The 22649-nt window shown below is 37.3% G+C and overlaps 1 protein-coding gene and 1 pseudogene across 1 annotated transcript in view; both read left to right on the top strand.

Moving 5' to 3' along the window:
* The window catches only part of FAM208A (family with sequence similarity 208, member A), a 61567-nt gene that overhangs the window by 8176 nt on the left and 30742 nt on the right, over window positions 1-22649 (top strand). The window contains exons 2-11 of the mRNA XM_006892218.1: window positions 296-441; window positions 2102-2194; window positions 7718-7790; window positions 8529-8620; window positions 10652-10813; window positions 12774-12898; window positions 14358-14389; window positions 15725-15830; window positions 17988-18091; window positions 18171-18274. Of these exons, the coding sequence (XP_006892280.1) occupies window positions 296-441; window positions 2102-2194; window positions 7718-7790; window positions 8529-8620; window positions 10652-10813; window positions 12774-12898; window positions 14358-14389; window positions 15725-15830; window positions 17988-18091; window positions 18171-18274 (1037 nt within the window). The remainder of the gene's footprint in view (window positions 1-295; window positions 442-2101; window positions 2195-7717; window positions 7791-8528; window positions 8621-10651; window positions 10814-12773; window positions 12899-14357; window positions 14390-15724; window positions 15831-17987; window positions 18092-18170; window positions 18275-22649) is intronic.
* On the top strand, window positions 2835-3839 carry LOC102845056 (annotated as a pseudogene).

A 22649-nucleotide genomic window follows, 5' to 3' on the forward strand; every position in this document is an offset into this window, starting at 1 on the left:
GTTAACTTTTTTCTTTGGGAAAAAAAAGTTCTTTCATTGTTATACAGCCCCTAACCCCCAAGACCACTTTACTATGCAGCTCTTATTCTGGACTCTTGTTACGCCAATAATACCTAATCATATGTTCCTTTTATACCATTCTCTCCCTCATCTATTTCAATGCCGTGTACATTATTTATCCCCTCTTTTCTTAGTTTTTTCCCAGCCCCCATGTCAGTCCTATTTTATAACAGTGGTGTTAGGCAGTATAAGATGAAATGATTTTAACAGTATATTTTTAAAATTTATTTTGTAGCACTTTTCCAGGCATTAACTCCAGGCTCTCGAGAATTTGAAGATGTTTTAAACATTCTCCATTCATCTTACCTTGAACCAACCTCTGGAGCAAATTTTAACTATAAACGTGCTTGCTTGATACATAATGAGCTTTTGGAAAAGGAGGTATGTTTTAAATTATGGGTTTTTAACATTGCACTTATCTACTGTGTAAATTTATGAGTGTTTAAGTAAAATATCTTTTTATATTTTTTTCTAAAAATGAATCTTGAACATAGAGACAGCTTACTGTATAATGGTTTAATCGTAAACTTAAGACTTTTTGCCCTTTAATTATTTTGCCCTCATGTTAATTTAATTGAATCTCTTATGAATATCAGATGATTAAATTGGAACATAAATTAAGAATGTGCAGCTTTTTAAAGAATATTGTTTTCCCTACTAATTGTTTTGTGGACAGATTATCTTAATCTCATTGGTGGAAATTTTTAATGAACAAGTGGGAAGAAATTGATAGTAAATTAAAGTTTTACTTACAGATTTTGAGTATTCTCAATAGGAAATATTCTTTGATGTAGAAAAAGCTAGTTTGTGTCATTCTATGGTTAATACATATGAGAATTTTAGAAGTATTTAATGTGTACATCTTCCTAATCTATGACCAATTAATTACTGAGTTTATTAAAAAGTAAGAAATTTTGTACTTTCATAAGTTGAGTAATATGGTACTAACTGGACTAGGGAGTTGAGCTGCTAACCCAGAGACCAAGCCCTTCTGGCAGGTGAATCCTCCAGTGGTTTCACGGGAAAACGATGGGTGATTCATCTCCTGTGCAATCTACAGCCTCAGCTATGACTCGATTCTGACTCAATGGCAATGAGTTTGAGTTTTGAGAGTTTGAAAAGATTGCTAAAGGGCAAGAGCATTACTGGTTCTAAGTCACTCTTTTCTCCTAGAAGTAAAATGCAGCCAAGGTGCTTCTTGCAGGTGAGGATGGTGAGGCTGCTGCTCACATATTTTGAGCATATTTTTAGATGGAGCTGGTCCTTGGAAAAGGACATCATGGTTGGAAAGCTAGAGTGTCTCTGGTAGGAAGATCCCTAACAAGATGGATTGACACAGTGACTATAACAATGGGCTCATGTATATCAGAGATGATCAGGATGGGGCAGGGTGTAGATCTATTGTTCGTATGGTTGCTGTGAGTCATAGTCGACTCTAGGACATCTAAAAACATGTGGCTCACATTCAGAATAGAGTTATTTTAAAAAAAAAGAAGTATCTTTCTTTGTCCTAGAAGAATTTATAATGTAGCGTTTGGTCATTCAGCAGAGATTTATTAAGCCATCTAATGTATGTAGTATGCCATTCTAAGTAAATTGGAAGAAACAGATTATTAAAACATGTAACCTATATGAGATTAAGAAGTGTAAAAATTTTATAGAAATGTCATTAAAATTAATAAACAGCAGATGCTTTTTTGCCTGTGAATAAAGAGGCCTTTATAAGAAGAAAATTTGAAGGGAGCTCTGGTGGCAAGATGCTGCACTGCAATCCCAGATATATGTGGTTCGAATCCAGCAGAGCATCTGGAGGGGGGGCAATCTCCTCCTGTACCAGTCAGATTTGATTTGACAGTACACTAAAAAATAATACAATAAAAAAAATTTTTTTTTTTAAAAAAATTTTAAGGACTGAAATTATATGGTAGGAAAATACGATTTTTTTTTCTTTAGTATGTTTAGAAGTTCTTAGAAAAAAAATTCCTGAAAGTCAGTTAAAAATGCATTCACACACTAAGTAGTTGTTACAAATTTCATTTAGTTCACAGAAAAACGAAGAGAACTGAAGTTTGATGGCCGCTTAGATAAGGAACTTTCAGAAACCTATGCATTTCTGATGGTTGATCGACATCAGGTGCGTGAACTCTTTTAAACAAGATGTTTCTATTGTATGTTACTAATTTTATAATTATTTAGTAATTAACTTAATAACTGTCTTGGAGAAAGTGTAACCAGTGTACTTCTTGGACTCAAGGATGGTGAAGCCTGATCTCACATTCGTTGGGCATGTTGTCAGGAGAGGCCAGGAGAGTCTTTGGAATACGACATCACGCTTGGAAATTCAGAGGGGTCAGTGAAAGGGAAGAAGATTCTCAGTAAGAAGGATTGACACAGTGACTAAAATAATGGGCTTGAGAAGAAATTGTGAGGGATGATGTACCATAGGGCTGGATTTAGAGGTTTTCAAGTCAAAGTTGATTCAGTGGTCCTTAAGACGTTGCTGCAAATGACGGCAAAATATGTTTCTAAGCATGGTCTCAGTTTAAAAGGGTGCGTCAACGTGCTTAAAAAGAATGCACTTGCCCAGCCCCCGCCCGCCCGCGCTGGCGGAGGTGGCGGCAACGGCTGGCCCTGGCCGCGGAATGGAGCGGCACCGGTGCTGAGCCGGGCGAGCACGGGCCGCCGCATGTGCCGCGCCGGGAGCAGCTGCCGAGCGGGCAGAGAGCTAGCGAGCGAGAGGGCCCGTCGGAGCGGCCACCGGAACACGGCCGGAGATGGGAGAACAGCCCATCTTCACCACGAGAGCGCATGTCTTCCAGATCGATCCGAGCACCAAGAAGAACTGGGTGCCGGCGAGCAAGCAGGTGGTCACTGTCTCCTACTTCTACGATGTCACGAGGAACAGCTACCGCATCATCAGTGTGGACGGAGCCAAGGTGATCATAAACAGCACAATCACCCCAAACATGACTTTCACCAAAACATCACAGAAGTTTGGGCAGTGGGCAGACAGCAGAGCCAACACGGTGTTTGGCTTGGGGTTCTCGTCTGAGCAGCAGCTGACGAAGTTTGCAGAGAAGTTCCAGGAAGTGAAAGAAGCTGCCAGACTAGCTAGAGACAGGTCCCAGGAGACAATCGAGACTTCAAGCAACCATTCCCAGGCATCCAGCGTCAACGGGACAGATGATGAAAAGGCCTCCCACAGCAGTCCTGAAATCTGAGAACGACAAGCTGAAGATCGCTTTGACACAGCGCTGCCAACGTGAAGAAATGGGAGATTGAGCTGTAGACCCTGCGGGAGAGCAACGCCCGGCTGACCACAGCACTGCAGGAGTCAGCGGCCAGCGTGGAGCAGTGGAAGAGGCAGTTCTCCATCTGCCGAGATGAGAATGACCGGCTTCGAAACAAGATTGACGAGCTGGAAGAGCAATGCAGTGAGATAAACAGAGAGAAAGAGAACAACAGCCTGCTGAAGCGCAGGCTCGAGGAGCTGGAATCGGAACTCCGGGAGAAAGAGACGGAGTTGAAGGATCTCCGAAAGCAAAGTGAAATCATCCCTCAGCTTATGTCGGAGTGTGAATACGTCTCTGAGAAATTAGAGGCAGCAGAGAAAGACAATCAAAACCTGGAAGATAAAAGTGTGGTCGCTGAAGACGGACATTGAGGAGAGCAAGTACCGACAGCGCCACCTGAAGGTGGAATTGAAGAACTTCCTGGAGGTGCTGGACGGGAAGATCGACTTCCGAAGGGGCCTCTCCAAGCTCAGCACGGACAACTAGGGCTGGGCCGGGCGTTAGCCCACAGTGTGTGTGCGGGAGGCCACCTAGGACTAGGATGTTCTGTTTGCGTTGCTTCTGTAAATGCAGGCGCAGTCTGTCGTGTTTCCAAACCAGTTGTGCCGTCCACTCAACTCCTTTTCCGATTATAAATCTCCTCTTCTCTGGCTTTGTGAGGTTGTGGACAACTGGAAGATTCTGTCCCAGGAATCCAGAACTAGGTCTACCTAGTTATGCAGTCAGGGCAGGGACCTTTATATTCTTTCTTAAGGGCTGTTGCAACCATATGAACTGGAGGGGTGTGGGACATTATATTTTCTAATCCAAATATGAATATCCTTCACACCAAGTGGTTTTCTTCTTTTCTTGACTGGCATTCAGAGTATTTGAATGTCTGCTAGGCCCCAATGTGTGAGATCATGAAAGATCATGAGTTTTTACTCAATAAATATTGAGATGCTTTAAAATACTCACTGCGTAGAGATTTGTCCAGAGAAAGGACTCTAGTTTCTGGTGGGTGTGTTTTCAGGCCCGAGACTCACTTGTGTCCATCACACCCTGCCCACCCAGTTTGTATGGTTGCGACAATGTTCCTTTTCTTGGTTTTTCTTTCTGAACAGATGGTTGTGCTGTGAGAGAAGTGTGCAGGAAGCGTGCTTAGCACAGTGTCTGGCACAAGTAGGTGCTTAATAAATGCCTGTTCCATTCACCACCACCACCACCAACAAAAAAAGAACGTACTTGATAATTAGTCACTTCCTAGATGTCTGTTGTTGTTATGTGCCGTCCAGTCGCTTGAGACTCACAGTAACCCTATGTACAACAGCCCTAAACCCTACTCTGTCCTGTGCCAATATCACTGTCTCTGACACACCCACCCCATTACCCAGTCACTGAATCAATCCACCTCATAAAGAGTCTTCCCTCCTGTGCTGTCCCTCCACCCTCCCAAGCATGATGCTTCTCTCAAGGACTGGTCCTTCCTTACAACATGTCCAAAGTATGTCAGACGGAAGCCTCAGAATCCTATCCTCCAAGGAGTTGCCTGGTTTAACCATCGCCAGGATGAACCTGTTTGTTTTCTTAGCAGTCCATGGTACAGTCAATATTCTTCTCTAGCACCACAGCTCAAAGGCATCAATTCTCTTTCTATCCTCCCTAGTCCAACACTCTGACGCATAACAACTGATTGCAAAGACCAGTCCCTGTATCGGGTGCACCTTAGTCTCCAGAGTGACACCATTGCTCTTCAGCACTTTGGAGAGGTCCCCAACAGCAGTCTTTCCCATCTCAATACGTCTTTTCATTTCTTGACTGTGGAGCCAAGCAAACTAAAGTTGTTAACAGTCTTAATCTCTTCACCATCCATCCTGATGCTGCCAATTGGTCCAGTGGTGAGAATCTTTGTCGTCTTGATATTGAGCCTCAATCTGTATTGAAGGCTGCAGTCCTTGACCCTCTGCGGCAAGTGCTTCAGGTCCTTCTCAGTTTTAGCAAGCAGGGTTATGTCCTCTGCATAATGCAGATTGTTGATGGATCTTCCACCAATCCTGAGGCCACACTTCTCCTCATAGAACCCAACCTCCCAGATAATCTGTTCTGCATATAGGTTGAAAAGGCATGGAGATAGGACACATCCCTGGAGTATACCCTTGTATAAGTGAAATTATTCAGGACAGGGTGGTTCATTGTTTTTGAAGTTTATTTTTTATATGTGTTCATTTTTCTCAGTAATTCTATTTTCTTTTCCTAAAATATGCTGAATAAGAATTTTCTCTTTATTAAAAAAAAGCTATTTTTTATATTGCTTAGTGGTTTGAATCTTTTTTTCCCCTTTTCTTTGACCTTAAGATTATAGTGGTTACTTTTTCTTAAATTTTTAAGTAGTTTTAATTCCTTATAAAAGGAGATGTTTATCTATGTGCCAGGAGTCAGTGTATCTGGCATAGCCTAGTTGTTAAGTGCCATTATCGCAGGAATGAAAGTCCTGGACACTTCCTGTATAACTGTCGTCTTTTATCCAGGTTTATAGGGTTTCCAGAGGCAGGATACTATGGAAGTAGATGCCACTCCTGTTTCCAAGCTTGATTTAATCAGGGAGCTTCCCCAAACACTGCCTACCATGGGTAACAGTACTCATCTTCACAGCAACCACAAGTTACCTCTGCACAGCAAGTGGGCATACCACGGTTATGTGACTTTTGGCTTGGAAGCATAGCCTAGGAGAAACAAAAAATAAAAACTAACTTGTTTCGCTGAAGCATAAATTATCATTTGTTTTTAATCGGTTAGTACCACAATTAATACATACCAAAAATGAAATTTTAGTTTAAATACTCTTTCTACCTCAGTTGACTGGACAGGATTGTTATTTGTTATAATTTCAAAAATGGTTATCCACCAGAAAGTGGAAATTATCAAACAAAATCATCAATGTAACATATAAGTAAAATGTTAAACTTATCCAAACTAACTGGAATAGTACATTAGCAGGAAACTGTGAGAAATTTAAGCAGGATTCAGAAGAGGTTGTGGTGCAAGGAACACATTGCTGATGCCAGATGGATCTTGGTTAAAAACAGAGGCTATCAGAAAGATACTTGTGTTTTATTGATTATGCAAAGGAATTTGACTGTGAATCATAAAATTTTGGCTAACATCGAGAAAAATGGTAATCTTAGAATACTTTATTGTGCTCATGCAGACTTATACATAGGCCTCTCTGTTTGCTTTCAAGGAGGGAAATCTGTCACTTTGGGATATAACTTTTAAATAAATCAATCTCTATTTAGTACCTTCCAAAAAAAACCCCTTAATACATAGATGAAAAAGCTATTCATCAAACAGATCAAGAAGACACTTCATGGTTTAAAGTCAAGAAAAGTATATATCAAGGTTATATCCTTTGTCCATACCTGTTCAATGCTAAGTAAATCATTTCACAAGCTAGACTATATAAAGAATGACATCAGTATTGGAAGAATACTCATCAACCAGCTGTATAAGGCAGGTGACACAATCTTGCTTGAAAAAAGTGAACCACTTAACTGCATAAGGTTAAAGATTATAGCCTTCAATACGGATTGCACGATCAAGGAAACAAAAATTTTCACCACTGTGTATTCTCTCCAATACACAGTGTCATGGAGAAAAATGTTCAAGATTCATTTTATAATTACAGCTATATTTCACAATTATCATGCGTAGTAGCAGAAGTTGGGAAATGAAAAGGTGTGTTGCATTGGGAAAATGTGTCATGGAAGTCTCCAAAGTTCCAAAGAGCACTGATGTTAGAGACTAAGGTGTGCCTGATTCAAGGCATAATATTTCAGTTACTACTTGATGTAGGTGAAAGTTGGACAATGGCTAAAGAATACCGAAGAAAAATCTATGCCTTTGCATTGTGTTGAAGTACTAAATACTCCATAGAAGAACAAATAATCCTGTTTGGAGAAAGTGCGATCAAGACACTGCTTAGAGGCAAGGATGGTCAGACTTTGTGTCACATACTTTGGACATGTTGTCAGGAAGTCCTTGGAAATGACATCATGCTGGGAAAGGTGGAAGATACAGAAAGAAGGAGACCCTCAATAAGATGAATTAAAACAGTAACGGTAACAGTGGATATGAGCATATCATAGATTGTGAGGGATGTCACAGGATAGGGCAAGGTGCACATCTATTCCTACTGTTCTTATGAGTAGTAGTTGATGCTACAGTGCCTAATAGCTCTCACATAAACTGATATATACATAAAGTATCTAAAGTATAAAAGATGATAAGTTTACAGGCTTAAATTTTATGTAAAATAGGTTTCTAGATTACTTTTTGAAGTTTTTAATGTTCCTTTGGTAGTTAAATGAAGGTTTTGTTTATTTTAGGTTCAAAGCATATGTGAAAAAGGATTACAGGTGGGCCAATCCAAAATAACAATTCTTGGGAGTCCTTCCTTAGGTAATTATTAAGATTTTCATTTCTGTTTTCCTACTGTATTTTCATTTCTGTTTTCCTACTGTTAAGTTGCCATTTTAAAATGTATGAAGAGCCTCAGTAAGATAGATTGACACAGTGATTATTTCATTGATGATGAGGATGGCCCACGAAAGGGCAAGATTCAGATGTTATTAGAAGGTTGCTGTTAGTTGTAGTTCGCTCTACAGCTCTTAGCAGCAACAATATAAGTTTGAGACCTTTATAATTAAATTCAAGTATCCTTTGTTATAGTTCAGAAAAAGGAGACTAGTTTTAGATTGTTAAGTATAAATCCGTCTTCTAATTTTGAATATCTCACATTGATGGAAGTTTTTTGTTGTTGTTTTTTTTCCTTAAGAATACACTGATCTCAAATAAAACTCAAATAATTCCAGCCAAGTGGAAAGTGGCTCATTAGCTGATTAACATTCCAGTGGGTTTTCAAGAGCTATAAATCACATGGATTAAGATAGCCTATCCTGTGGAGCAGCTGGTGTATTTAAACTGCCAGCCTTTGGATTGGCAGCACAACCTTCTACGTACTAGGCCACCAGAGCTAAGGGATTTTTTTGCATTAATTTCATGAATTTTTATTGTCCTTAAATGTGTTAAGAAAGATTTCATACCTTTTTTATTATTGATGTAAATATTTGTGTTTTAAAAAGATTTGTAGCCTACTCATTTAAAAGTTAATGAATTTTTTTGTGCTCTTTTTATTAGGTGTTTATCTTTGTAGGTACGCTGATTTATTGCAAGTTAATCCTTTAGAAGCTGGGGCAACTGGTGATGTTATTATTTTTAAAATAATGAAGGTACCTTCAAATCTTATATTTTCTATATTTTAGACAATATTGAACAAAGATTTTTAGTTGAACTTAATTTTTGATATATAATGATAACTTTTAAAACAAAAAAGTTTTATGTAGTTGTGAATGTTTACAAAGCAAGTTAGTTTACACACTTTTTGTTTGACAGCATTTGATACAGACCTCTCAATGTAATAGCATTCCTCTCATATACCCACTAGTATCCATTCTTTCCTTTCTGTCCATTCTGTACTTTGATTTTTGGCAAATGCTGCCATTAAAATTGTTTACTGAGGAGCGTGCTCCTTAGAGGTCTGTGGTTTGCTTTATTAAGTGTATGTATTGTTTGGCTTAGCTTCTGGAGTGTGTTCAGTTCCGTGTTTGAAGAATGCCTTCTAAGGGCTTATCTATATCTTCAGGGTTCCACTAGTCTCTCCCAGAACAGTGAGTCAGGTCTTTCTGTAGAATTTTTAATTTTGTTATCAATTTTTCTCCTACTGCATCCAGGACCACCTCTTGTGATCAGGAATTCAGGTCATATATCACAGCACATCATTTTCTGTGATCTTTGTAATCTTTAGGTTTTATTTGTAGGTCTTTGGACCACTTTGAGTTAGTTTTTGGATGTGGTGGGATGTAGGGATTCTATTTCAGTTCTCTGTGAATGGATAATCCAGTTTTTCCAGAACCATTTGTTTAAAAATTCTTGCTTCCTCATTGAATGGGTTTTTGGCCCTTTGTTGAAGGGGCCAGGTGGTTCATAGGTGGACAGATTTGCTCTTCTTAGTTCCATTTGTTCATTTATACATCATTGCATTAATTTTTATATATATATATATTTTTATCATTGTTACTGTTTGTCTAATTTATATGTCATTGTATGAGGCTATTTTGACTATTGTGACCTTACAGCAGGCTCTGAGGAATTGTGAGGCTTCCTGCTTTGTTGTTATTCAGTAATACTTTTCCTGGGTGTCTTGTCTTGAAAGTGTGGGTCTCTTTCCCCTTTATTTTGATGATTAATTTTTTAATTATAAAGATACTTTTGAGAATATTCTATTTTTCCATGATGATCTAAGCTCACAATACATAAAGATCTTTTTTTTTAAAAAAAAACCTTTTATTGTATTTTATTAATTTTTTGTGTGTACCGTCAAATTGGCTCTGACTGGTACAGGAGGAGATTGCCCCTCCCTCTCCAGCAGAGCATCTGGTGGATTCAAACCACGTACCTCTGGGATTGCAGTCAGCTTCTTACCACTAGGCCACCAGAGCTCCCTGATACATAAAGATCTTAAAATCTGCTTTTTTAAAAAAGAGGGCAGTATATTTTATAGTATAATGTAGATTAGGCCAAAGTCTATCCAAGTGAATAGAATTTGTATTTTCTTACTGTTATGCATCAGAGTTGGACAGTGACTAGGGAGGATAGAAGGAGAATTGACGCCTTTGAGCTGTGGTGCTGGAGAAGAGTATTGAATGTAACATGGACTGCCAAGAAAACAAACATTCATCCTAGAGAGGGTTAAACCAGGTTGCTCCTTGGAGGCAAGGATTCTGGGGCTTCATCTGACATACTTTGGACATGTTGTAAGGAGAGACAGGTCTTTAGAGAGGGACATCATGCTGGGTAGAGTAGAGGGACAGCGCAGGAGGGGAAGACCCTCTATGAGGTGGATTGATTCAGTGACTGGGGTAATCAGGATGGGTGTGTCAGAGGCAATGAGATTGACACAGGATAGAGCACGGTTTAGGGCTATTGTACATAGGGTCGCTATGAGTTGCAAACGACTCGACGGCACATAACAACAACAACAACATTGATAAACCAGTTCAAACATTTTATTTTTCAGTGTTTACACTCTGATTATTGAATCAATATTGGTAAAAAAATGTTGAGTTTGCCTTATTACCAGGTATTGGGGAAAAGGGAAAAATTACTAGTATAGATGATTTAAAGAATATTTAAAGTAGTATTTGATAAGGGTGGAAACTAACCAATTCTTTATTTCTTTTTTTCTTTTCTTTCTGTTTTAGGGTAAAATAAAGAGTATATATGATCCCATAGGGGTAAAAAGTTTAGAATCTTTATTAAATAAAAGTGCTTTGGACCCCACACCAAAACATGAATGTCATGTGTCCAAGAATGCCAATAGAGTTACTTCACTTTTGGCTTACAGGGCTTATGAACTTACGCAGGTAGGTGTCATTTTGATGTTAAAGTCTTCTGGTTGTCACTGAAATCTTAGAATGTTCCTGTTTTAGTTTTTTGGGCCACCATGCTGGTCTATACTCCAGTTTCTACTTATCACTGTTGGATGCCTTTCAGACTCTCTTGTGTCTAACTGCTATTTATTCAGTGTTTCAAAGGTAACTCAGAAGCATATAGACAGACTACTACTCAGTCTCCTTAATTTAGTTCTCCTTGCCTGTAGACTGAGCTATACCCTGGTTTTTGTATGACTGCTGTCTTTAATAACAACTCATTTTATTTGAAGACTTGACTTTTCCTGGCCTCTAAAGTTTTCCTAAGTCATCCTTAAAGGTAAAATTGAAGCTCCCTAGTATATCTTTTCTTTTTGTTTGAATTTTTTTTTTAACTTTTGATAGGTATTTTCTGTTTTCATATTAATGTTTTTCTAAGTTACAGACTTAAAATGAATTTTTTACAACGTAGTTTTAATTGGTGTACATATTTTAAAATGTAACATTTCTATGTGTTCTAGTTATATCTCAATAATGAAGTTTCACTATTCTTTACAATAAACAACAGAAGAATTTATGTATCCATATGGCTTGTGAAAAATAAGGGGTCATGTCTTTAGGAATCTAACCTCCCAGTAGATGTTTTCTTTTGTCCTCCCTTCCTTTAATACTTGGGAGGTTTTATATACAGAAATTAAAATTTACCCTTGCTTCTGCTATTTTGAACAGTTTCCGTAATGAAACACGTATTGTTGAGAACTTTTAATAAAAATGACAGATTCACCAAAGTTGTCTAGAGCTAACTCATTTGATTATTTTCTAAGTAGTAATATTATTGGTAGATGTCAGAGAGCTCTCGTGGCCTAGTGGTTGAGGAGTTGTGCTACCAGCCATAGGCATGTGGTTAGAATCCACAGCTACTCTGAAGGAGAAAGACCGGGCAATCACCTGTGTGATTTATAGGCTCCGAAAACCTTTGGTGGGTTGTTCATGAGTAGGTTCTAACTCACAACAACAACAAATGTTGCTTGTGATTTCTATTTCTAACTATAAAGTTGGTTTTTTTAGTGGGACTATAACTGGTTTGTTATTTCTTGAATATTTATTGGATTTTTTTTAGACAAACGTACATTATTGAAACCAATGGTTTCACAGGGAAATGGACTTTGATAGACAGTGCTGCTTTCTTTAGAAAATCAATGGCTTTAAGTGAAAATAACTAGTTCCTTTGTAGCTCAAGCTCAGAGAAACCCTAATTTAATAAATGTGATGAATGAATGAAATAGGCAAATGGATGTTAGGAACTTTATCATTTTTGATTTTGCTGTCTTCCACCTCCCCTTCAATACTTTGTCGACATCTGGATTCTAGAGTAGTTTCTTCTGAGACTTTGAACAGTGGGTTTGTTAGGTTTGGTTGAGATTGTGTCTATAGTATATTTTTTTGTACAGTACTTTTTTCTGAAATTGTTTTCTGTGAACAAACCTGGGAAGTTAAAATTTCATTGCTTTTGAATTGAACTTGGGCTGTTGGTCAATATAATTAACTTAAAACTAGACTCTTGGAATACCTATTAGTACTTTTTAGGAACTCTGATGATGCAGTGGATAACTAAAAGGTTAAGGATTGAGCCTACCAGTTGCCCCATGAGAGAAATAGCAGCAGTCTGTTCCTGTAAAGATTGCTAGTTTGAAAGAACCCTGTGAGTTGCTGTGCCTTGGAATTGACTCGATGGCAATGACTTTGTTAGTACTTTGGAATTTGATAAATATAGAGAAAAAATATTTCCTATTTCAAAATGAATATGCAGTGTAGTTTTAGTTAGACTGACAAGTAGTACTTAACGATACTATCTGTCAACTATTTTAAATGTTCTGTTTCTCAGAAATCAGACAGATAAAGATTTGACTCTGTACTTTTTGTCTTCTTAATGTTCCATTTTTTTAATTTTTAGTATTATTTTTATGAGTATGGGTTTGATGAGCTAAGGCGGAGACCAAGACACGTGTGTCCATATGCAGTTGTATCTTTTAATTACAAAGATGACATACAAACTCCAAAGTTTATACCTTCATCACGGTAAGACATACTAGTTTTAGATGTTATCCAGAATAATAGTATAGCCTGTCTTGCTTTGCTCACTTTTTTCTTCTTAGTTAAAAAATTCACCTTGATTATTACATATTTTATGAAGTGTTCATGATGACTTTTAAAAGGTCAGTTTGAAGGTTGGAAATGCAGGTTTTAGAAGTGAAATTTAATGTATTATTAGCTTTGCTGAAAATGGTGTCAGGCTCTTTGGTCCAATTTAAAAAGGTATTTAGAGAGGAGCCTCGGCATTAATAATTTTTAAAAGCTTTCAGATGATTCTAATTTCCATCTAGTGTTATCGTACCATTGTTAGAGCCCTTATAAACTTTAAATATAATATGACCAAACACAAGTAGTTACTTTCCCATCTGTTGATTTTAGAAAATGTTTGACCAAATTAGATATCTAAGTTTAGATAAATGTAGGTGAAATGGGGTAGATGAATAACCAAATTATTTTTAATTTTGTTATATGTACATATTTAAAGTAACATATGATATGTATTAATTTCGTTTAGATATAGGACTTTTAAAGAGCCACATTCATGAAACATTTATGTGTATTTTTGAGATTGAGCTCATTATCCCAATGCTAGATCATATAATTTTCTCTTCTACTTAAGTTGCTTAAATGAAACATTTTTCTCATGTCAGTGAATGGGGTCAGTTAGCATTGGAAATGAGGAGCAGCAGGTACCAATTCACATAATACGAAGCCAGTTTTGTTTTAATTTTCTCATAACTATTAAGGGTTCTCTTGATAATGCACATTTTGTATAGTGCCTTTCAGAAGTAATCTCTAAAAGATATCCAGTACTTGAAATTATGAGATTATAGCCCCAGGAATAAAGACTTAATTTTCTTTGTCGCCCCTAATTCCTTCTGTTGACATATCATTTAAAATAAGCTGTCAGCTGTATATCCTTACTATTCCTTGAATGTGCTCAGAATGCTCTTGTCTCCTCGCCTCTGTGTTTGCTTACCCCCAGTAATCTGCATAATATCTGTATTTCCTTCAAATCTTTTCATTTTTCTTTCAGATCTTAAAGTTTACCCTATCAGTAATGACTTACTTGCTCTCCTTTTTAATCCCTTTATTTTTGTTCGTAGCACTTAAAGCTGTCATCATCTGGTAAACTGTATTTTCACTTTTGATGTTGTGTCTTCCTCATTAGATTTGTAAACTCTAAAGACAAATTTTGTCCTATTCATTCCTTTTAATCTACTTACTGAGAACTGTGCCTGGTAAATACAAGAGAAGCTTAGTAAATATTGACAAAATGGGCAGCTATTTCTTTGACCAAAACAGAGTGACAGAAACATAATTTTTTTTTTTACAAGTCGCTTCCTTGAATTTAGTCAGTGAAAAAGAGCTCGTATATTGAAGTCCTAAATGTTCACTTTAATATTGGTAGTAATGCTCTTCTGTTTTAAAAATTTATTTGTAGATCAAATAGCTTTCATGCAGATAGAAACACAGGTAAGATTCTAATAAATCTTTTCCTCTTTTATAAATGAAAGAAAAAAATTTTAATTATTAAATGATGTCTTTAATTATAAATATAGAAATTATATAAATTTAGTAAATAAATTAAAAACTGCAATAATTGTTTTATTTAATAACAAATGAGAGTGGGTGTGGGGAGGACAGATCTTGAGGCCATGCTTATGATAAAGCGTCTGTATTTGGTGATCCAAACATAAAATTCCCTTTGAGAGTCTGCTACTATGAAAAAACTAAAAAGAGATTTCTATTTCTTTTTGTACTTGAAAAAGATTTTTTTAAAAAACAAGCTTCATACTTCAAAAATGACATTATCAGAGATAATTGGGCTTAGATGAGATAGAGATGATTAGAAGCAATATTACTATCTTTAAATTTCTCTACAATGAAAAGAGAGGACTTAGAAGATTTAAGGCATTATGGACATACAGTTAACCGGATGAGCTCAACGTCAAGAAAAGTAAGATTATTACCACTGGGCTGATTGACAGCATTATAACAGATGGTAAAGAGATTCAGCTTTTTAACAGCTTCAGTTTGCTTGACTCCACAATCAACACCAGGAAATCAAAAGATGAATGGCATTGGAAAGTCTGTTGAGAGAGGGACCTCTCCAGAGTACTGAAGAACAAGGCTGTCAGTCTGAAAACTAAGATGCACCTGATCCAGGTCATAATCTTTGCAGTTACTTGCTATGTGTTAGAAAGCTGGACAATGACTAGGGATGATAGAAGGATTGATGCCTTTGAGTTATGCTGCGGAGAAGACTATTGAATATATCATGGACGGCTAAGAGAACAAACAGGTTGTCTTGAAGAGGGTGAAACCAGACTGTTCCTTGGAAGCAAGGATTCTGAAGCTCCATCTGACATACTTTGGGCATGTTTCAAGGAGTGACCATTCCCTTGAAGAGGGACATCAGGCTTGGGAGGGTAGAGGGATAGCACAAGAGAGGAAGACCCTAAATGACGTGGCAGTCCACTCAGTGACTGGGGAAATGGGAGTAGGTGTGTCAGAGACAATAAGATTCATTTCGGGGATAGAGCAGGGTTCAGAGCTGTTGTACATAAGCTTGCTATGATTCATAAGCAACTCGATGACAACAAAATAAGGAAGTAGTTACATTGACTTATTAGCTTCTTGACTTTCTGCTAGGAAGGCATTTAGATAAATTAGTTCATTTGCATCTGGGATGATTTTCTATGGGATAAACATAACAAATGCAAATTCTGTAAATATAAATGGCAAGTTTTCTGTGTATATAAATATCTGAGCTGTCATGAGACTCAATTGGTCATTATTTTTATTTAGATAAATTTAACTATACATTGTGGAAAGGACAGCTTCTAAATAAAGGAAAGCTTTTGTGCTACATTTCTCTGAGGTCAGCTACTCGTGCTTTTTTGCCTATCAAGCTGTAAGTATGTTTATATGAACAGAAAAGAACAATTGGTGATAACCAATTTTAACCAATTTCTTTTTTTGTATTTACATTATTGACAACATAAATTAAAAATGTTTTAGAAAAAAGGTTGATTTAATAAGTGTAGAAACTGTATTGGCTAAATGAGCCTCCTGTTAACAAGTATAAAAAACCCTAAACTTGCTACCATTCAGTCTATTCTGAATTACAACAGCCCTGTAGGACAGAGCAGAACTTCCCTGAGTAGGTTTTATAGAAGCAGATGGCTGTATTTTTCTTGCCCAAAATGGACTGGTAGGTTCAAACTGCTGACTCTTCACACTTCCACCAAGTTCCTTTTATTTCCCTGTAGAATAAGATAATAGCCATATGTTTTATGATATTGTATATTTCTTGGCTATTCTGAATCTTAAAAATACATTTTTGTGGTAACTTTGATTTAAGAGAAACCATTTACGTTTATTTTTTTTTTAATTAATTCATTGTAAGTGACTGTAGTGTTATGAAAATAAATGGAATTTTTAAAAGTAACTCAAATCTTGAGAGAGAAGAAATTTTTTAACCTAATTAGATGTTTATCACACTCTTAGTGGTGAAGTCCATAATGTTGGCCTGATAACCAGATGAACAGTTTGAAACTACCAGGTTTTTTCTGTGGGAGAAAGATGGGTGGTCTCCTCCCATAAAGGTTTCTAGCCTCATAAAACTGCTGAAGGGTCACTGTAAGTTGCCATTGACTTAACTCCATAGCATTGTTTGGGTTTTTTTATTTCATTCGATGGTTTTTTACTCTTTTCCCTCTTTATTTAGCAATTTGAAGATGAGAAATTTAAAAGTTACCAGGTTTTTGTTGAAAAGAGCTTTGATGTAGTGAGTTGTTAAAGTTATATAGGCTGTCTATAGGAGGAATGGAAGCAGAAAATAATTTTTTTTAGCCCCTGTGGTTTTTTTTAAGTCTCCTCCACCATATGCTAAAGTACTAGGGGGGAAAAATATCCCCAAACATTGCTATTATCAAGTAGATTCTAATTCATAGCAGTATAACTATCCCCCAGAGTTAACCCCCAAGGCTTTAAACTTTATGCAAGCAGACTGGATTATTTTTCTCCCATGGAGAAAGATGAGTAACAACCAACTGGTTATCAGCCAGGCATTTAACCACTGCTCTGCCAGGAGTCCTTTGTGATACAAACACCAAATCCAAACCTATTGCTGTAAAATTGATTCCACCTCATGGAGGCCCTCCCTTGGGTTTTTGATGCTGTAAATCTTAGTAGAAACAAACTGCCTCATTTTTATTTCACAGAGCAGCTAGTGAATTTGAACCATCACCCTTTTTGTACCACACTATATACCACTTGTGCTCCTTTATGTTTGCCACTGAGGCAGTTCTGATTTATAGCTACCCTCCATTGGATTTCTGAAGTGGGCGATCCTAACAGGAGACTGTTCATCTTTCTTCAGCAGACAATTTTGAATTGCTAGAGGTTTAGCAGTGCAGCATTCTGCTGACTTTACCACCAGAGCTCCGTTATGGTACAATAAACTCAGAATTCAAACTCATTCTTCCAACAGTAAATTTTAGGGGCCTTTCGCTGTATATGCAAGGAACTTCGGTAGTGTAGTGGTTAAGGACTCATCTGGTGAGTGAAAAGTTCAAATCCACTTGCCTCTTTGTATTAGAATGATCTAACAGTTGGCTTCTGTAAAGATTACAGCTTTAGAAACACTGTGGGGCAGTTTACTTTGTCTTTCAGGGTTTCTATCAGTCAGAATCATGCAATAGATTTGGTTTTGGTTTTAGGATTTTTTTTGTTTTAGGATTTTTATGTTGAAAAATTATTTTAGCAATTCATTGTTGTATTTATCTTAAATGACAGACTTTGTTGTTACTAAACCTTTGTTAATTTTATGAGTAGTAAAATGTGCATAGAGGATTACTTTCTGGTATTAAGGTGGAACATTGATAATACTATACTACTACCTTTTCTGTGTATATATGTAGACTTTCCATATTGAATCCTCTTTATGAAAAGAAGAGATATTAATAAATAAGCCCTTCTGTTTTTTTATCAAGTATACATATTTTTTGTTATAAAATTTCTAGAGTTAAAAGTAAAAATAAAGCAAGCCTACTTTTTTTTTTCCTAGTCCTGAGAAGTTGGATGTTGAAACAGTTATGAGTATTGATCATTTGAAACAGAAAATCTCTCCAGCACTGTTTCATAAGGAAATATACTTAGGTCCAAATGAAGGTAAAGTAATTTTATTTTGCTAAAGTATATAAGAATAGTATCAGCTTAGGTATTTATTATGCATTCTTTCTTATGGCAGTTTTGAAGAATGGAATGTATTGCAGCCTTTATGAAGTTGTAGAAAAGACAAAAATTGGAAGTAACATGGAGAGTTTGCTGCAAAAACTAGAAAGAGAAAGACTTGTAAGTGAAAAGTTTTAAAATGTTCTTTATTTTATTTATTTTTTTTAAATTTATTATTTTGTTTGTGTGTGTGTGTACCGTCAAATGGGATCTGACTGGTACAGGAGGAAATGGCCCCTCCTTTTCCAGCAGAGCATCTGGTGGATTCGAGCTGCATATCTCTGGGATTGCAGTGTAGCTTCTTGCCACTAGGCCACCAGAGCTCCCCTAAAATGTTCTTTATTTTAGGTTAGCATTGTGTGTTTTTAAGTGATTTTACTAACATTTTTATCTCTACATATTTGTTGGTTGAAAAGGTATGCAGAACAGATTATCCGGGAGGCTGGGCTTTATGAGGAGAAATGTGGGGTCAAGATTGGTGGAAGATCTGTCAACAATCTGCATTATGCAGATGACACAACCCTGCTTGCTGAAACTGAAGAGGACCTGAAGCACCTGCTGCAGAGGGTCAAGGACTGCAGCCTCCAATATGGATTGAGGCTCAATGTCAAGAAGACAAAGATTCTCACCACTGGACCAATTGACAGCATCAGGATGGATGGTGAAGAGATTGAGATTGTTCACAGCTTTAGTTTGCTTGGCTCCACAGTCAACACTCTTGGCACCAGTAGCCAGGAAATTAAAAGGCGCATTGCCATGGGAAAGTCTGCTGTTAGGGACCTGTCCAAAGTACTGAAGAGCAGTGGTGTCTCCCTGGAGACTAAGGTGCGTCTGATACAGGCCATGGTCTTCGCAATCACTTGTTATGCATCAGAGAGTTGGACAATGACCAAAGAGGATAGAAGGAGAATTGATGCCTTTGAGCTGTGGTGCTGGAGAAGAGTATTGAGAATACCATGGACTGCTAGGAAAACAAACAGATTTGTCCTGGAGAGGGTTAAACCGGGTGGCTCCTTGGAGGCAAGGATTCTGAGGCTCCATCTAACATACTTTGGACATGTTGTGAGGAGAGACTGGTCCTTGGAGAAGGACATCATGCTTGGGAGGATGGAGGGACGGCACAGGAGGGAAAGGCCCTCTATGAGGTGGATTGATTCAGTGACTGGGATAATCGGGATGGGAGTGTCAGAGACAGTGTGATTGGCACAGGACAGAGCAGAGTTTAGGGCTGTTGTACATATGGTTGCTATGAGTCGCAAGCGACTTGACGGCACATAACAACAACAACATATTTGTTGGTTGTTTTTGGTTGGTTTTTTTTAACCCTTGAATTAATAATACTTTATTGTAGTGTGTAGTATATTTTTTTTGGCCATGCTGCTCAATCATCGACTGGTATTCCCCATGAAGTATTTTTATTGTGCTTGCTGATTATGAATATGCTATTCAACAGGTAATCATTTTCTTGTTCAAGATGCATTATTTAATATTGAATCTGACAAAGAGACAAAAGACTGTTTTCTAGGTTATACAGTATAATTAATGAAGTTAACCAGATAAACCTAGCTGCAGTGTCTATACAAAGACACACATTTGCCATGAATGAAATACTTTTTTATTCTTATTTTCTTCAGAAAGCGTCTTATCTGATAGAAATCCTCCTCATCAAATTCTATATAGTTCTTGAGTTCAGAAAGGTAAAAGTTTCCTAATTTTGGATATGTAGGGATATATATTCAGGAGTAAGATGTGTAACAGCTGTGGAAACACAGTGGAGTTATGAGTTGGTTCTGATTTGATGGCACTGAGTAGTGAGAAATAGATATATAGTTCACTAATATATTTGGTTCCTGACCTTTAGACAGTGAACATTGAGACTTTAGGTGGTGAGTTTGTGTGAACACTTTGTGTTCAGTTCCGAGTTGGAGGATACTAGTATTTTTCTTTTGAGCAAGTATAATATTAGGTTTTTTGAGGAAGACTTGTTCTTCTCCAAATCAAGAAGTAATAGTGATCTCACTGGACAATGCAAAGTACACCGTCAAATCTAATGAACATAGTTGGTGGGGTTTGTAGCAGATGCCCCTTTTCTTGCAAAATTAACTGGGAATTATCTTAACTAGGTATTTTCTTCATAGTTTTCATGATAATAGAAGTTCATTAGAGCATATTTCCCCCTCTTTTTTTTAAAAAAAAAATTAAATGGTTACATCTTAATTATATACTTCTATAGAACTGCAGTGGTCTGTGCATTGCTGTACAGAGGTAATTCGTGGTTGCTGTGATGCTGAACACTGTGACACTGATGTGCCAAATGTGATAATGGTTACCCATGGCGGACAGTGTTTGCTGGAGCTTCCTGATTAAAAGAAGCGTGGAAGCAGGAGTGGCATTCAGTTCCAAAATAAATGGCTTGCCTCCGGACACTCTATGAACGGTGCTCAGGCCTTTTGTTCATAGGGTCGCTATGCGTCGTCTACGACTCGACAGCACCTAACAACACAAACAACATATAGAACATTGGTCTAATAACAGATAAAAGGAGAACAGGAGCTAGACATGCATTTCACTTAATAGTCAGACAAAAAGAGTTAACCATTCTGTTCATTATTCTCTGTGGATAAGTTTTTTTTTTTTTTTAAGAACTCCATAATTAATCTCCTCTCCCTCTGCACATCTTCATTCCACTGCTTTTACCCGCCCCCCCAGATTGTTATACTTACTCTACAATAATAGTTTTATATAATACATAATGTTCTCTAGTCCCTCCCAAGTTAGGTAGTAATTTATAAAATCATTGCTCCTGCATGCTGTGTAGTATTCCATTGTGTGAATGTACCATAATTTCTCAGTCCATTCGTTTGTGGTTAGACATATGTTTCTATGTTCTTGTGATGGTGAATAATGCTGCTATGGACATTGGTGTAACATAGTTTCAGCTTCTGCTTGGAAACTTTGATAACATTGATTACATATTTCAGGTTGTAAAACCATTTTCACTCAATAATACTAGATTTTAAATATTCATCTTTATGAATTTTATATTGCAATATTCTAGATTAGAGGCAGATTTGTTATTAAATACTTTACAATAAATAATAAATTTATCTGTCTCGTTTTACCTTAATCCTTACCTCTAGGACTTCATGGGTCTGGGAATGATTTTTCTTTGCTTCATGCTCTCCTGAAAGAGTTCCTTAAAAATGTAGTGAGTTAAAAAGTAGAAATACCAGTTCTACTCTTTGGTATGTAATAAATCTCCTCCGTAGCCAGATAGCTTTAGATAAGCCCACAAAACAATAATTTATTCCAACATAGTGACCAGTTTCTGAGGCTATAAATAATTGAGAATACTCATCTTTATCCCATGGAGTGGGCAGTGGATTCAGACTGCTGAGCTCAGTTAGTAGCAAATCATGTGCTTTGCCACCGGAGATCCTCCACTACAGTCCAAGAAGGTATTAAGAATGTATAAGAGTCTTTTAGAAGAATATTTAGTCTTTTTGTTAGAGTTTTCGAGGCTGTAAAATCTTTGAGGGAGGGTACTACCTATCTCCTTAGAGTGGCTGATAGATTCAAACTACTAGCATACCAGCACTCCTTTGTAATGAATAAAAATGTGATTTCTTAGTTTGTTGTTGTTGTTAGGTTCGAAATGCTTAGGCACAACACTTTGTATGTGTGTCTCTTTGCATGCTCCCATCTGATCTGCCTGCAAGTCTTCTAAGTGGTTTTGAGTTGGTTCCTGCTTCTAGGACCCTGTGATCCACAAAATAAAACCCTGTTGACCATGTCCCTCCTGGTCTCTACTGTGTATGTAAGCTCATTGTAGCAGTTACTATGTCAGTCCATATCACTGAAGGTCTTCTCCTTTGCTGACACACTACTTTTCCAAGCATGATGTCTTTTCCCAGGGACTAGCACCTCCTGGTAACATTGCCCAGAATATGTGAGAAGACGTCTCACCATCCTTGTCTCTGAGGAATACCCTGTATGCACATCTTCTAAAAGACTAAAAGGCTGAATTCAAGGTGTTAGCTCTAGAAGTTTCTGTCTCTTCACTTTGGGAAAATCATCATCTTGTCTGGTTCCTTGGTGATCACCACATTACCTAAATTCTGCTTTTTATATCTTAGTGATTAATTTAGGGCTATTGTAGCTAATGTTAGATGGATATTGGCTGAAAACAGGGAGTACCAGAGGAATGTCTGTCTGTGCTTCATTGATTATGCAAAGGTGTTTGACTGTGTGGACCATAACAAACTGTGGCTGACTCTGAGAAAATGGGAATCCCAGAACACTTGATCGTGCTAATGCGAAACTTAAACTTGAACCAAGAGGCAGTCATCAGAACAGAGCAAGGAAACACTGCATGGTTCAAAATTGGGACGGGCGTACACCAGGGATGTGTCCTGTCTCCATACCTTTTCAACCTGTATGCAGAACAAATCATCTGGGAGGCTGGGCTCTATGAGGAGAAATGTGGCATCAGGAT

This window comes from Elephantulus edwardii, unplaced genomic scaffold, assembly GCF_000299155.1.
Source record: "Elephantulus edwardii isolate Elephantulus edwardi_28Jun2011 unplaced genomic scaffold, EleEdw1.0 scaffold00113, whole genome shotgun sequence".
NCBI lineage: Eukaryota > Metazoa > Chordata > Mammalia > Macroscelidea > Macroscelididae > Elephantulus > Elephantulus edwardii.